The 15,122-nt window shown below is 51.3% G+C and overlaps 1 protein-coding gene across 19 annotated transcripts in view; it reads left to right on the forward strand.

The window, feature by feature from the left end:
- The window catches only part of SLC8A1 (solute carrier family 8 member A1), a 108,566-nt gene extending 96,530 nt beyond the window's left edge, over positions 1-12,036 (forward strand). For 8 of the 19 annotated variants that reach the window (XM_086460896.1, XM_009955956.2, XM_086460894.1 and 5 more), the window contains 5 exons: positions 597-665; positions 1,509-1,639; positions 2,817-2,916; positions 8,557-8,832; positions 11,660-12,036. In XM_086460896.1, the coding sequence (XP_086317022.1) occupies positions 597-665; positions 1,509-1,639; positions 2,817-2,916; positions 8,557-8,832; positions 11,660-12,036 (953 nt within the window). Of the gene's footprint in view, positions 1-154; positions 185-237; positions 256-596; positions 666-764; positions 782-1,508; positions 1,640-2,816; positions 2,917-8,556; positions 8,833-11,659 lie in introns of all 19 variants that reach the window. The other 11 variants (XM_086460895.1, XM_086460899.1, XM_086460897.1 and 8 more) reach the window with 7 other exon arrangements.
- The last annotated feature ends 3,086 nt before the right edge of the window (positions 12,037-15,122 follow it).

Genomic DNA, 15,122 nt, shown 5'->3' on the forward strand with positions numbered 1-15,122 from the left:
TCACAGAGTGCTCTGCCCACTGCACATGCCTAACCCACATCAGGCAGCCCCCTTCCATCTCTTGGAGCAGGGGGGGCTTCTCTGCTTGGTCCAGCCTTCCCCTCCCTGCTGCCCACATAGGAGGTGCGCACAGGGATCTGCACAGCACAGGGAGCCTGTCCTCACTCCCCAGGTAGCAGCCAGGGTGACTGAGCACTGCAGGAGGTGCAGGACCCCATGGCTGCTTCAGGCATGCAGCTCCTGCTCTTCCCACCAGTGAGACCCAGCAGTAGGGTTGGCTCATCCATCATTAGCCAGCCGAGCATCTCTGCAGGCAGAGAAGGTCCCGGGTCCCACACATTGCAGACCAACCCCTTAGGAACCCTGGAAACAATAATTCAGACTAACAAGGCTCTGGCTGCAAGGCTGGTCCCTTTGACTAGCAGGAGGAGAAGGGCTTTCCTGCAGCATGGTGCCACTGGTGCAGATGAGGGGCAGCTGTCAAGGGAGCAACACTAACCCTGTGTGAGTAGAAGTAGAGTTTACTAACCACACGGCAGTGGTTTGCCCAGAATGTATAGTCCCTCCTGCTGATCTCCTCCTGATCGCTTTGATAGGCAAACCTGTCTTCAGGAAGGTCCAGGCAAGAGATCATCCTCTTCCGTACTCCGTGGTCACCATCCAAGGTACCCACAGCGTGACGCCCGAGGGCTGTGGCGGTCTAACATGGACTGACTGAGGTGTTTGCCTACTGACAGTTTAACGCCTATCTCCAGCGAATCTAGCCCTTTTTAGCCCTGATGTCCTTCTGCTCATCCCTGGGGTGGACTGGAAGGGATCTCAGTGGAGGTCTGTGCTGGGACAGTGACAAAAGCATGCTGCCTGGGGTCCCCATGCCCCAAAGGTTGCACAGATGCCAGTGGAGTTGCAGACTTGCTCCATCGCTCTTGTAGTCCCTCCACTGCCTCCTCTCTCAGGGTTTGGGGCCAGGCCATGCCCTGTGGAAGGCTCCTTGCACCTGCATGGCTCAGCACTATTCCATCCAGCCTCACCAGGAGTTTCATGCTCTCCAGCTACCAGCTCCCTCCCTAAAGTGAAGCCCTGCTTGGAAGGAGGCAGAGCTAAGATTTCATGCCCATCTCAGCCCTGGGGCTGCTGGCAGCTCTCTCTTGTTGTAACAGGCTGATGGAAATGCCCTCACCATGCCCCAGTGCAGACCTGGAGAGCTGGGAAACAGTGCAGCCTCAGTGATGATCCCACCATCCCTGTGGGAGACGCAGCAGGTACCAGGTGATAAGCTATTTCCCAGCCCTGAGGGTGAACTGGACTTCTGAGGTTGGATGAGTTGCAGACCTCCAGTATTTCCCAGCAAAACTACCTTGTTTATTGCTCCATGACCTCCTCCTTCTCAGCTGCTCTGTCTCTCCTGCTCCCACCTGGAGGCTTCCTGACCTCCTCCTCTGACGGGAAGCCAGCTCCAGAGAGTGACCAGCTGGGCCTGGCTCACCGGTGGGCTCTTTGCTTTGCAGAAGAGAATGAAGAAAAGCAGCCACTGACCAGCAAAGAGGAGGAAGAGCGTCGAATTGCAGAGATGGGGCGCCCAGTCCTGGGGGAGCACACCAAGCTTGAAGTCATCATTGAGGAATCCTATGAGTTCAAGGTACCGTCCATGGTCTGCTGTCCCTGTTCTTCATCCCTTCCAGCTGGGGACCCTCCTTTTGGGTTTGCACAGCATTGGCAAGCAATTGTTGATGGTATCGCAGCAAAGCAAGGCAGCTCCTGGCATCACAAGGTCTCAAAGCAGGACCAAGGAACACCTTGAAAGGTGGCTGAGCCAAGGCATGATGAAAGGGTGAGGGTCACTCCAGTGAGATGGCGGTGGGTTAAAATACACTCTGCATCTTCACTCTGTCCAATAGCCCACAGCCATGGTCCTTGGGGGATGATCCCAGATTTTCTGTCCCACTCACAGACTGCTTGTGGTTACTATTATACAGGCACATCAATCTGGTGAGCCTAAGAGCTGACTAGGCTCCAAAATGTTGCAGGTTGCTTTAAAATATAACCTCATTCTCACAGTGATGTGCTATACCCAGGTTCTACTTACAGGCGGTCTTGAGTGAGCCCCGAGCCTGGGACTCCCAGCACAAAGGGCTGAAATCCTAAAAGCAAGTAGTGATTGTGAAGCTAAGCTGCCATGAATGCGTGTGCAAGACCAAGAGCTAAAACCTGGCCATTTCATTATCATTTCTGTTTTTCTGTAGTATAAAAAATAACAGACCACCCTTACTGTGTCACAGCAGTGGCTGCCTCTCTCCCATGGCTTTGCTGCCCACCATCAGTGTGCATGTGAGGCTTCATAGCTTCTGAGGCAGACCTCAGGCCGCCTGCCCAAGAGCATCTCCTACCCACTGCTGCCACAGCACCCTCACTGCCAGTGCTGAGCTCCAGCTCCTGAGCAGCACAGAGAGGTAGAGCCCAGCTCTGCAAATGAGCCTTGATCCAGTCAGTGCTTTGAAGCGGCCCAGTAAAAATTATTCCCAAGGCGTTGGGAACAATAAGAGCTGTGGCACCTCAGCACTATTTGCTGTTAAACCTCAGCTGAGATGGTTCAAACTCCTACCATGAGCAGATTACAAAAGGTCTATTTGAGTGGCAGTGAGGGGAATTGCAAGTACTTACATTTGCTTTTGCTGCTGGGGCTCTTGACCTGAGCTTAAAATCTGGTAAGCTTTTTCCGTAAGTGCACGGCTGTAAGCACTAGCGCCTGGTGGGTTTTAGCCCAGCATCTCCAGTCTGATAGCCCCCAATTCTCTCCTCTGCATCTTCATCCACAGAACACAGTGGACAAGCTCATTAAGAAGACGAACCTGGCCCTGGTGGTGGGCACAAACAGCTGGAGGGAGCAGTTTATTGAGGCTATTACTGTCAGCGCAGGTGAGTCTGGACCACAGCTCCACATGAATTACGACCAACCTCGCTCACGTCTCAGCTTGGCTGTATCAGAAACACAGACCACAGTGGAGCAGCAGGAGGCAAACCAGGTGGCAGGGTTATTTACAGCATCTGCATAAATAAGACTGATGATTAAAATCTTTCGTGAGAGCACCTTGCCTGATGTGTAGGAAACCTCCTGCATTAAGTGTCTGTAGCACCAGGCAGAGAAACACCCTGGCCATTACCAGATGGCAGAGGGGAAAAGCCACTTCAGTGAGAGAGTTTTGGGAGGCAAATGCAGTGTTTAAATTCAGAGTGATATAAATGATGCTGGTGCGAAGCAGCAGTGCTCCCCATCCCTGGTGCTCCCCATACTGCTGCAGTGAGGACAACGTGGTAGGGAGGGTACCAAGCCCTGAAGACAGCCACTGAGTCCTCCTCTCTGTGGGCCAAAATTTGCCCTTGACCCCCTGCTTTCAGGAACTCCTGTTGCTCCAGCCAGCTGTGGCTGGAGGTTATGGCTCAGGAGCCCGATATCTGCATCAGCATGTGATAGCTGTGGTCATATCAGATCATATCTAATCATATCTTCCCTCTCTTGAAGAATTGCCTTTCCTTCAGAAATGCCCTGTTGCACTGTTCTCCCAGGCACCAGCGCCATGTTTACCAATATGCCCAGTATAAGATATATTAACATTCCCCCATCTGTGGAAGATGAAAGAAAGAAGGTCTCCTCCAGATGTGGTTTTAACAGCTGGAGACACTATAACTCACTGGCCAGGTGTTACAACCTTACAGCCCAGCCCAGGCTGCGTGTATGCACGCATTTGGGCAAAATCAACCAGCTTAAATTAAATCACTGGGGAAGGCAATTTGAGCTCATCTGGCTAATTGTGCATTGAAATGCATGGGGAAACATTCACACTTCCTACCTCTAGCTCTGCTGTACAGGGTAACCTCTGCTCAGCACAAAATAATTAAAAGTGATGGCCATACCATTTACCCTCTGACTCTGAAAACGAGGACAGGACATTGTGCAGCAGCTATCTCCTCAGATTGCGATCCCCCTCTTGTAGCATAGTTATTCTTAGAGCCTCCAGCCATGAGACTCCCATTATTTCGGATACAGCATGAACGTATCATGCAAGACAATCCTTGCTGCAGGTTTTGTAGCTAATACAGCTAAACTAGTCTATGCCAGAATCAATTAATTAATTGCATCCCATATTTAAGCAAAGGTAATCACTGGTACTTGGATCCCATCTCTGTGACACATGCAAAGACTGCAGTTAATGAAAGCTCCATTGCCACCGTGTCTTGAATATACAGCCACCATCTATGCTAACAGGATGATCAACAAACACTTAATAAATGTGGCATGTTTTGGTGGACATGAGCTGTCCCTTGCAGCTGGACAACAGCAGTTTGTCTCTGAGCTCTGAACCTACTTTTTTTGCCAGCATTTACCTCCTCAAGCTTTGTGCCAAGCAGGTTAAAATGCCTCAAACACTGGAGTCTGAGCCTGAGTTTTTTCCTGCAGCCCACCATGGAGATCAGGTGAAAGTCATACATTCCCACTTCAAAATGTAATGTCTCAGCTGAAAAAAGAAACATTAAAACTCCATTTCCCACCCAATGAGCAACTGGCAGCAATGTTGGCAGGGAGGCTGAGTGATGGAGCAGCAGGAGGTCAGGTCTGTGGAAGGGCAGTGCAGGTGCCACACCGTGCCATGTCATCCCGTACTGTCCACAGGGCTGAGCTGGACCCTCTCACCCATAGCTGCCTTCAGTGTGCACCCAACAGCCCTTCAAGTTTCTTCCACAGCAAAAATGTGCTGGGGTTTGTGAGCCTGTTCCTGAATGCACCCCCCAGGTCACCAGACCTCACTGCATGTTTCAAGTCACCTTCACAGGATCTGGGCAGCTCTTCCAAAGAGAGACGTTACTGCTACTTAACAAAATGATAGACAGATCTGGATGAGTGTTATGACAGTGGTACTCATGTTCATTTTTCAGTCTGTTTTATCATCTCCATAAAGATTCAGATCCATGACAGTCCTGCTGCCATGTAGCTTAGGAGAGGATTAAAATACCTGCTGCAAAATTACAGCATATCCTGCCAGTACCAGCCTTTGTGCAACAGGCAAAAAACCAGGCCAGCACAGGCTTCTCAGGCTGAAAAACTGTTCATCATCTTCACAACTATGCACAGGAATAGGGTATTTATATCTGCCAAAATAATAACACCATGCCACTGATTAGCTACTGTTTCTGCCACAGTGAGTTTGAAGCTTTAAAGCCAAGTGACACATAATCTTCTGTCAAGTTATTGTAGAGACACCAAGTTTCCCACTGCCTCTATCTTAGGTGTTGGTCTTGATGTGCAAAGGCACTTTGAAGACAAACAATGTATGCAAAGTTGCACCCCAACATGGTGCTGAGTAGGACTTTTCCCTGGTTGATCATGGATTTCTTTAACCGAATATTGAAAACCTCCAAAGATGATGTCCGTCAGCCAGGGTATGCGTCGCAGGGCTGCACCACCCTCCTGGATGAGACATTTCTCTTGATGCTGCCATCCAAGCTGCAGTTTGTGGTCGTTGCCCTTTGTTGTATTGCTTGTCAGTGCGGAGGGGAGTTTTGCTCCATCCTCTCTGTACATGCCCTCCAAGTCACTGTAGGCTATTGCTCGCTCCCCTCCAACCTGCTCTCTTCCTGATTCACCAAGCCAGCTCCTTCCACCTCTCCCTACAGGCAACATCCTTCAGGCTCCAATCATCTCAGTGGCCCCACTGAATCCCTCTGGCTTCAGGCCAGCCCTCATGTGGGATGCCATATTGCCTGTGTACAGATAGATATCTGCATTAGAGGTTCCCTCCTGCCTTGCTCTAACTGGTTCCATCACTACCCTCTGCCCTGCAGCTGCATCTCTGCTGAAAGTCCCAAGAATGCCAGCAGAATGCAAGGTTTACTGGAGCTGGGCCAACCCAAGGCTCCCCTTACAGCTTACCAAATCTCTTGAGGGTGGTCAGAATCTGGGTTATCCCTGGGCCTTTTCCTCTTCTTGCTCCTGTGTGCTGCGTGCACTGTCTGCAGGACCACAAAGGGGAATAGCCAAGAGGTGAAACTTAAGTGCACAGGGTTTGGCCTCCACTTTCCCAGGATGAGTGCCATGTCTTGATCCCCCAATTGGCTTTTCATCGCCGCTTCTGTGATGAGGCAGAAAGCAGTAGTTATGAGCAGCAACAGAGCAAGCAGCTCACCAGCAGCTTCCCCCAGTAACTCTGTTGTCACGGCACAAAGCCCCCACTTGAACATGGGGTTAACTGATACCCGCATATTGGTACACAACGTACAGCAAGACCATTTTATTCTCCCTGTGGCAGGCTTTATACATTTTGTTATTCAGTCCAACATCAGCACTGTGGAGGAAGATGTGAAAGGAGGAACATTCACCCCAGCCAGCAATGAGGCAGATAAAAACAGCACGGTCTCATTCAAAAGCTTATGCCAGGCTGATCAGTACTGTGGCTGCTGGGAGAAGCGGCTTTTCCCAGGCACAGAGCCATTATCCCCTTAAACCCAGTGTCTGGCAAGGTGGGACCTTGTCCCCTCGCCCACTGTGGTGGAGCAGAGCAGAGGCTCATGGTGCTCTCAGCTACTGTGGGACTTGGCCCCTTTTTTCTGCCGTTCCAAGGTGTCCTCCCAAGAAGGAGAGCTAGGCTCACTCGTGCCATCTGATGGGGATGGACAGCACAGTGTCCTCCTGTTGGTAAGGAGCTTCTGCCAACAGCCAGGCAGGGAGATCCGGTGGTCCACATCCTTGAAGGGACAAAAATGCATCAAAAACAATGACAAATCACCAACCTGAGTGCAAGGGATGTCTTTAAAACAGCTCGCAATGGCCTTGGGATCCCTGACATCTGTGACTTAGGAACATATCCTTGTTCCTTGAGGGCAGCAGGAAGGCTCCCACTGATTTCATTGGGAAAGCATTACCTCCCCTTCATGCCCAGGGGTGGTTCCAGCAGGAGAAGGAGTTGTTTTTTGACTGTGCCACCACTCTGACGTTGTGCACTGTGCCAGGCTGGGGGAGCTCCACAGTTGCCCATGCAGCCCACCCAAAGGACAGGCTGGCCAGCAGGCTCACGAGATGCCCCATCAGAGCTGCTACAGTAAGGCAAAAGGTCACCAGCTCTAAGGGGGTCACTGGCAGAGTCAGCCCCACACAATGGGGACTCCCTGGAGGCTGGATGCCAAGTGGCTTTGGAGAGGCAGGCGAGGTGCTGACACCTGGATCTGGGAAGGGAGAATCCCAGACACCTGCCTGGATCCCCATGGTCCTGCCAGGACTAACAAGATGAAGATGTGCTGGGCCAGTGCTGGGGTGAAAGGGCCGAGGAACCAGGGGAGGGGGCCAGGAAACTCCAACATCTGCTGAGCATTTTCCCTGCAACCCACAGAAGAGCTTCTGGGCACGAGCCAGTCTACACATCCAGGGGGCGTGGCTGTGGATGCATAACTCTCCAAGAGCCTTTGGGGGCATGCAGCAGCTGCCATTCAGGGTCTGAGAGCCGCCGGGACCCCTGGGACATCAGGCAGGATGGGCATGAGGACTCACATCCCCAGCTCCTTGTCTGTGCTGGAGACCCAGGTCGTGCAAGTGCTGCAGGGGACACTAACTGTGAGCAGTGGTGCACTTTGCAGGGCCAAATGCTCAGCACAGCACCAGGAGAGCCAGGGTCTGACCAGCACAATGTGCCTGGTGAGCAGAGATGGTGCCAGGACTGCTGACAGGCTCATGCCAGGAAAATGACACCTGCAAGTCATTAACAACGGATTGGTGAGAAGTGAAGCACTGACCTTGGTCAGGGACAGAAAATAAAGAGAAGGAAGGTACATTTTTGCTATGACAAACGATGCCCCGTAGCTGGCTCATGACCTGGGGTGCTTGACAGCTACCTGGAAGGGGTGCAAATGGGAAAGTGTTTTCTTGTGCAGAGGGTGCCCACTGACCTGGATCAGACCAGACAGAAAGGAATGGGCAGCCAGGGCTCATAGGGAGGCACATGAAGGGGCAGGGAAATGCAACTGGGAAGGACAGTTAGCAGTGATAGGTCAGGGAGGTTTTAGGGCAGGTATTCTACATGGCTGGATCCCAGTTTGCTCAAAAGATGAAGAAGCGCCAGAGCTTACTTAGGGCATCCTTAGGGGAGTCTCCATGAGGCATATGTTGGTCTCGGTGGGTTCACCTGCCCCAATCAGCTCCAACCAGCATGAAGCCTGTCGTTTCCTCACGTCTTCTGCAGAAAGGTCTCCTGAGCAGGGGCTGAGTCCCAGAAAGCATCTGGTGGCTAAACTCAGGCAGAGGTGCTGACGTGAGGCTATGCATTTTCTGAAGTGCAGTTTGGTTTTTGAGACCAATGGCTTTGGCGGGTCTCTCTGTGCCTTGGGAAGGGGCCAGGAAAAGCCATCGAGCCCCTCTGATGATTGTCCAGAAAATAAAATATTTGAAAGTCAAGGCCTTTTAGGGCCAAAATCATGAGAGATGGCATTTGAGGGGCTGCAGTATACACAGGATCTTTGCCCAACCTCCCCCAGGATGGATGAGTCTAATCAGGCACTGGTGGTTTTCTCCAGGGGAAGATGACGATGACGATGAATGTGGGGAGGAGAAGCTGCCCTCCTGCTTTGACTACGTGATGCACTTTCTGACCGTCTTCTGGAAGGTCCTTTTTGCCTTCGTGCCCCCAACAGACTACTGGAATGGCTGGGCTTGCTTTGTCGTCTCCATCCTCATGATCGGCCTCCTGACAGCTTTCATCGGCGACCTGGCATCCCACTTCGGCTGCACCATTGGATTGAAGGACTCGGTCACCGCAGTCGTGTTTGTCGCACTGGGGACATCAGTGCCAGGTAAGGACAACAGCAGGGTTTGTTGGAAAGGTCCATCTCTGCCCAGTCTGGGTTTGGGTTTGGGCTGGGAAAGCTGGGCACAGCAAGGTCCCCAACTGTGCTCTGCAGGACCCCCAAGGACCAATTTGAGGAAGTTGTTTTTCAGTCTCAAATGGGCCAGGAGGACTGAACCAGGGTGTGGATTTAGTCACCTGGAAATTATTTCAAGGACCTTCCCCTTGAAAAGACTGTGAAGTATCTACTTTTGTGAACAGCCTCCACAGCATCCACTCTCAGAGCAGGAAATTTGGCTTTGATTAAAATGCTGCCTGTGTTGGCAGTCCTCCACTTTCTTTCTCAGCATCTGCTCCTTTAATCTTGCCTTCCAGGTGAGTTAGGTGCTAGTCTATACTCAGAGTTCACTGCCCAGCATGGACACCTTTGTGTGAGACCAGGTTCAGCTTTGGTTCAGATGGATCAAGGAGAGGTTGCTGAGCTGGGGGAGCAGCTCCAAATGTGACTTGTGAAGCCCCTAGAAGGCCCCAGCCCCACAAATGCTTCGAGACGTGTCTCTGATCGAGTGGTCACCCAGCCTCAGAAGACAGCAGAGACTAAGGACTGATCAGGGAGAGACAAAAACACATGTTTCCATACCTACATGCCACTTTGTCTTCTCAAAGCACATTGTCTTACTGCAACCCAGCCTCTTTTTCTGCTGGCTCAGCAAATGGCCACTCTTAGGGCTGAACTGATGCACTGGAGAGGATGGGCCCAGTCACATGGGTGCCCTGGGAAGTCCTGTGTCAGCTTTTGTGAGAGGGCCTGTGCCTTTCAGTCACCTTCTTCCATGGGCTGTGCTGGCCAGGCAGAGCCTGGTTCCTGGACAAGAGGCTCTAACCCAACCTGCCCACCCCTCGCATTGGTCACACCTTCCCTTGCCACCCCGTCTTCCAGTGATCAGCACTCGGGTGCTCAAAGAACTTGAAATTGTCCTAATGCTATCAGAGCCCAAAAAATAAGCAGCAGAACCAAAAGGAATAAGATTTGGCCAAGGAACGGAAGAAGCAGCAATTTTTTAGACCTCTGGCACGACAGCTTTTAGGCATGGGGTTTGCAGGACTGTTCCAGCCCTTGACAGTGAAAATCTTCCCTCCTGCTTTTGTCGACAAAAAGTGGCATTTAAGAAGTTCTTTTCAGAATACATTTGGCTACTGTTCTTCAAACTAGCAGATGCTCCCAGGCCTGTACCATGTTAGCTGGGTGCTAGTTGGGGTCCTCCACACCTGCCTTCCAGGAGGCAGGCGCGCATCAGATGAACTTGTGGTGAAATCAAGACTGACAGGGACCTTCCCTGCATTAAAAGCCCTGCTCAAGCTTGCAGAAGTTCTTTCCAAACTTTGGCTGACACTGGAAGCATACCCCGGATGTGCTCTATCCCTCCTGCCATGGTGGCAGCTGGAGAGGCACAGAGGCATCAGCACTGTCCCACACAAACCCATTACTGCGTGACCAAGGGGAAATGCCTTTTCCTTCCCTCAGCAGTCAGATAAATTTCCATGGGTGTTTTTTTTTAAAAAAATATTAATCGGCCTTTTGATTTCTTTCCTGCAAATGGCCCCTCTCACTGTGCTTATAGATGCCCAGCCCCTCCTGGGGGGTCTTCATGAAATTGGGTCTTCACGACAGGCTGCGCTTCGCCATCTCAGCTTGGAGCACCACTGGGAAGGAGCGTAAAGGAAACTCCGTAGAATTAAAAACCATGAAATCTGACCTCACCATTTTCTTTTTCTGAGCCACACTCTGCTGCCTGTACCCAAGGTGATGTGGAAGTGCAGATGTGTTAAGGATTCATCTTCTCAATGTTAGCTGAGAGTGCTCACCTGGACAAAACCCAGATGTTAATCTCCCCTCATGCTTACCCACCCTGCAGATCCAGAGTGGGTTTGGATGTAAAATCAGCACTTCCCTATGGTGCATAGCAGCTTCATGCTGGTCTACTTGATGCAAGATCTGCCATATAAAACACCAGCTGAGTTTCATCGCAGCTTTTTTGCCACCGGTACTAAAGCTGGTGGAGCGCCTGGGCAAGCGTGCCTCCACCTGCATGGTTTTAATCCCTAAGGGGTGAAAGATGATCACTTGTTTACCAAAGTGTCAGGGTCTGCACAAGACACTGGAGTTTAGTGAGGCAAAATGTTTTGGGGAAACATCATTAAAGCAAACACAGAAACACAAAGACAAAATTTGAGGGGACCTGAAGGATAGATGCAAAACACTGTGGCTCCCACGAAGCTTTTCCAACCTCTTCAGTTCTTTTTCAAGTCAACAAATTAATGGATGTGGGAGAAGGGACCAATGCAGTCTAGTACTGGGAAGTGTTGTCTCTTGCTTGAAGCACTGTGGGGCATCTGGGGCCATACTGGAGGAAGCCCTGTATTTCTGAACATTGAGATTTCCTTCCTGGGCATTTCTGGATCCTGACTGTCACTCTGGCTCTGGCCAGATTTGCTCTTCCTTGGGACTGCCCATAGACAGGGCTGTACCCTGTCCCCTTACCCACTATCTTCATTCCCTAAGTGATGCCATTGACAGAATCACAGAATCACAGAAACACAGAATGGTAGGAGTTGGAAAGGATCTCTGGAGATCATCTGGTCCACCAGATCAACTCCCCCACCAAAGCAGGTTCGCCTAGTGCAGGTCACACAGGAATGCATCTAGATGAGTTTTGAATATCTCCAGAGAAGGAGACTCCACAACCTTGGGGACATTTTTCCCCAAGCTGCCTGCTGCTGTCCCTCCTTAACTGGTTGTATCCTGAGGGTTTCTCTCCACCTTCCCTTTGCAGACACGTTCGCCAGCAAAGTAGCAGCGACGCAGGACCAATATGCAGATGCTTCCATTGGGAATGTCACTGGGAGCAATGCCGTGAATGTTTTCCTGGGCATTGGAGTGGCCTGGTCAATTGCAGCCATCTACCATGCAGCACACGGACAAGCCTTCCAAGTCTCACCTGGCACCCTGGCCTTCTCCGTCACCCTCTTCACCATTTTTGCTTTTATCAGTGTGGGTGTGCTGCTCTACCGGCGGAGACCCGAGATTGGAGGTGAGCTGGGCGGGCCGCGGACTTCCAAGCTGCTCACATCCTCACTCTTTATCCTCCTCTGGCTCTTGTACATATTCTTCTCATCTCTGGAAGCCTACTGCCACATAAAGGGCTTCTAAAGGGACAATAAGAGGTAGTAAATATATATATATATCTATATGTATCTATATAGAGTGATATATAGGTATAGATATAGATATAACGCTGTGTATAATGAACAGAGAAAGAATAAAAGAGATTTGCCATGTTCACACACCTGCTGACAGAAAGCGGCTTTGGAGCATCCTTTGAACTAGGCAGGACCCCAAAGCCAGCAGGACCTCTCCCTGGGCAGCAGCCCCGGCCAGGAGCCCAGCAGCAGGGCCCTCTCTACAACTCTACTAACAAGAGCAGCTGATAGCCACCGAGCCCTTTCCCATCGCTCTCCCCTGGCACTGGCCCCCCCCAGGAGGATGGATGCGAAGGCGTCCAGGGTGTGTCGGTACGGGGAAGGCCAGAGTAGCTGGTGAGAAACAGATCAGCGGGCAAGGGAAAGAGAGGAGAGCGCGGGTCCTGATCTCCAACCACGATCCACCTGCCTTTGCCACTCGGGAACATCCCTTCTGGCCCTGTTGGAGAGAAGAGAGAGACCGGACCAGAGACAAGGGGAAATTGGGAGCTTTCTAAGGATAGAATGCAAACCGTTTTTGTCACTGATTTAGGGTTGAGGGGGTTTTTTGTTTTGTTTTGGCGTGTGTAAAACTAGCATTTCCCCCCCCACCCCTGACATGCCCCTCACTTTTCCCCTCCATGCTTTGGGGATGTGCAGCCGCAACCTCGTGGCTGGTGTCCTAAGCCGAGGCTGCACAGAGCAGTAGGGGCTTTCCTCCTGCCTCCTCTGCCTCCTCGGGCATGCCGTCGTGGTACTTGTAACATTTGCATGAATGAAATTAACCCTATCTGTATATAGCATCCTATAGTGATAGTCCTTCCAGCCGTGTGGGTTGAGCATTGCAGCTACAAGTGTTTTCTTTTCACTGTGTTTTATTTATTTTGTTTTGCCATGGGTTTTTGTTTGTTTGTTTGTTTCCTCTTAGTGGGGGTAAAAGGAGGGAAAGTTGTCCCCATTTATTGCTCCGTTCATGGATCCACAAGGATCAGTAACAGCCACGCAGATGTAGGTTTTCAGGGGAGGAAAACCCACACCCCAGAGACTGCAGGATCTATTCCCCCGCGTGGCCAGAGTCTCCCCTGCACTGGCCAGTCCAGGACATGCTGAAGCTGGTGTGAAGGCCTCCACCATCCGCAAGAGGTTTTACACAAGGTCCCACAGAGCCCGAGTGGGATGAGCAGCGTCTGAGCCCAAGGAGGATGAGCATGGCTGGCTCCCAGCACCTTGCCTGCCTCTTCCTTTATAGCAGGTGGCTGCCTCAGAACCCCGTGGCCCCCTGCTATTCCCTGTGTCCCCAGAGGTCTAGTGACAGCCCCTGTTTCTGAGCGTTAAGCCATCAGGATAGGTCCCCAAAGCTGGTCCTTTCCCACAGCCATTTGGAGACAGAATAATTCAGTGTAAGGGCTGAAGGGCCATAACAAGATCTCCCGTGCCGCTGGGCGCAACCGGGAAGAAGCACCCCCCCCAAGGAAAAAGGCCACATTTTGCACTGTCCAAATCTGAAATCAATGGGAAGAATGAGACAGGGAGGTGTAACTCAGCATCAATCCCCAGCTCCAGCAGCGTGGGCTGGAGTAGCAAGGCAAGCCCAGTAAGGTGTGGATCTGGAGCTGCCCTGGGCACAGTACAGGAATGCCATTGCACACTGGTGTTGAGAGATGTCTTCTTACCCTACACCCTTTACTGGGCTTCGTGGTGTCCCAGCCAGGCAAATGCCTAGCCTGCACCTCCGCTGGTGAGCTCTTCCTGCCCAGCTGAAAACCACGTCTGACACTTGTGTCGTAACTGATTGGCTGGAGGTATTTGTACTCATTTTGAACAATCTGTGGAAATTTTAATTAACCCACTGTAAGATTTTCTGTAGGAATATGAAGTTGTGGGGGGTTATTTTTCTTCTCAAGCCTTTTTTTTTTCACTTTGCATGGGTTGGGGGGATTTTCTTTTGTTTCTCATCGTTTTGGGGGAAGAATCAAACACAGGTGCAGGTTGTTCAGGTTTATGATTACCTTTATGTAAAATGATTTCATTTTCATCTGGTCAGCTTCATTGATTTTTCTTTGTGTGTATTGCCCACCACTATAGGCAGTGAGTCCACTAATTGTGATGATCCTTATCAATGGTACACAATGCACAGACAAATAAAGTTTGTAATGATTCCTGATGGATCCAGTAGTGCTCCTGCATATTCTCTATGGCAAACCCTTCCCTCCCCTCCTGTTGTCTCCCCTTATGTTGTACCCATCTCTTCATTACTCATTGGTTTGCCTTCACTCTGTTTTTGCCGCTGACAGGGGGCAACAGTGCCTCCACACACCTGTTCTTGCCCCATTTCACAGGTTCCCTCCTGCTCCATCTCCATTGTGTCTCAGGCTCGCTGTGCTTCGGTAGAGCCAGGGCTCGCAGCCTGCCCAGCTCTCAGGTGGATGCAGGAAACTGCCGAGGGACAAAGCTGCGGTGCAACCCATTCTGGGGCCAGAAGCTGCTCCTGTGCTGGGTCCCCTGCATCAGTGCTGGCTTGCCCTAGACTCCGGGATCCCCATGCATATGCCCCCAAGGTACTTAGCAGAAATTTCTGCTTGTGTACTCTAGTTGTATAGAACCGCTCCTGCTCTTGTTCCAGCCTCATGGTGACTTGCACTAGGTTAAGCCACTAGCTAACGATAAGTGGGAATGCAAGAGATGTGTTACCAAGGCAGGGTCCATGGGTGCAAAAGCAGATCTGAGACACCCCACGAGGTCGCTGAGCAAACCAGGAGCTTGGGCTGCTCTGGACAGCTGCCTGCCCGTGCCCCAGTCCAGGTGCCGTGGGCTGTTTCCGACCCACGGTGGCTCGACAGAGCTCAGCCAGCGCTGAGGGAGAGAAGTTTCAAAATGCCCAGGGATTTTGCTTCTCCCTGTGTTTCATCCAGCATCTGTTGAGCTGTCCCCAAATAAACCCTCCCTGCGATGCTTCCAAGGTCCTTCTCTGACAGCTGAACTGAAGTACCAGTTCCAGAGACAGGTCCCAGGCAAGTGCTGCCTTCATCTGGTGGGGCTCTGCCTGCTCCTGCTGGT

This window comes from Leptosomus discolor, chromosome 2, assembly GCF_034619465.1.
Source record: "Leptosomus discolor isolate bLepDis1 chromosome 2, bLepDis1.hap2, whole genome shotgun sequence".
Classification (NCBI taxonomy): domain Eukaryota; kingdom Metazoa; phylum Chordata; class Aves; order Leptosomiformes; family Leptosomidae; genus Leptosomus; species Leptosomus discolor.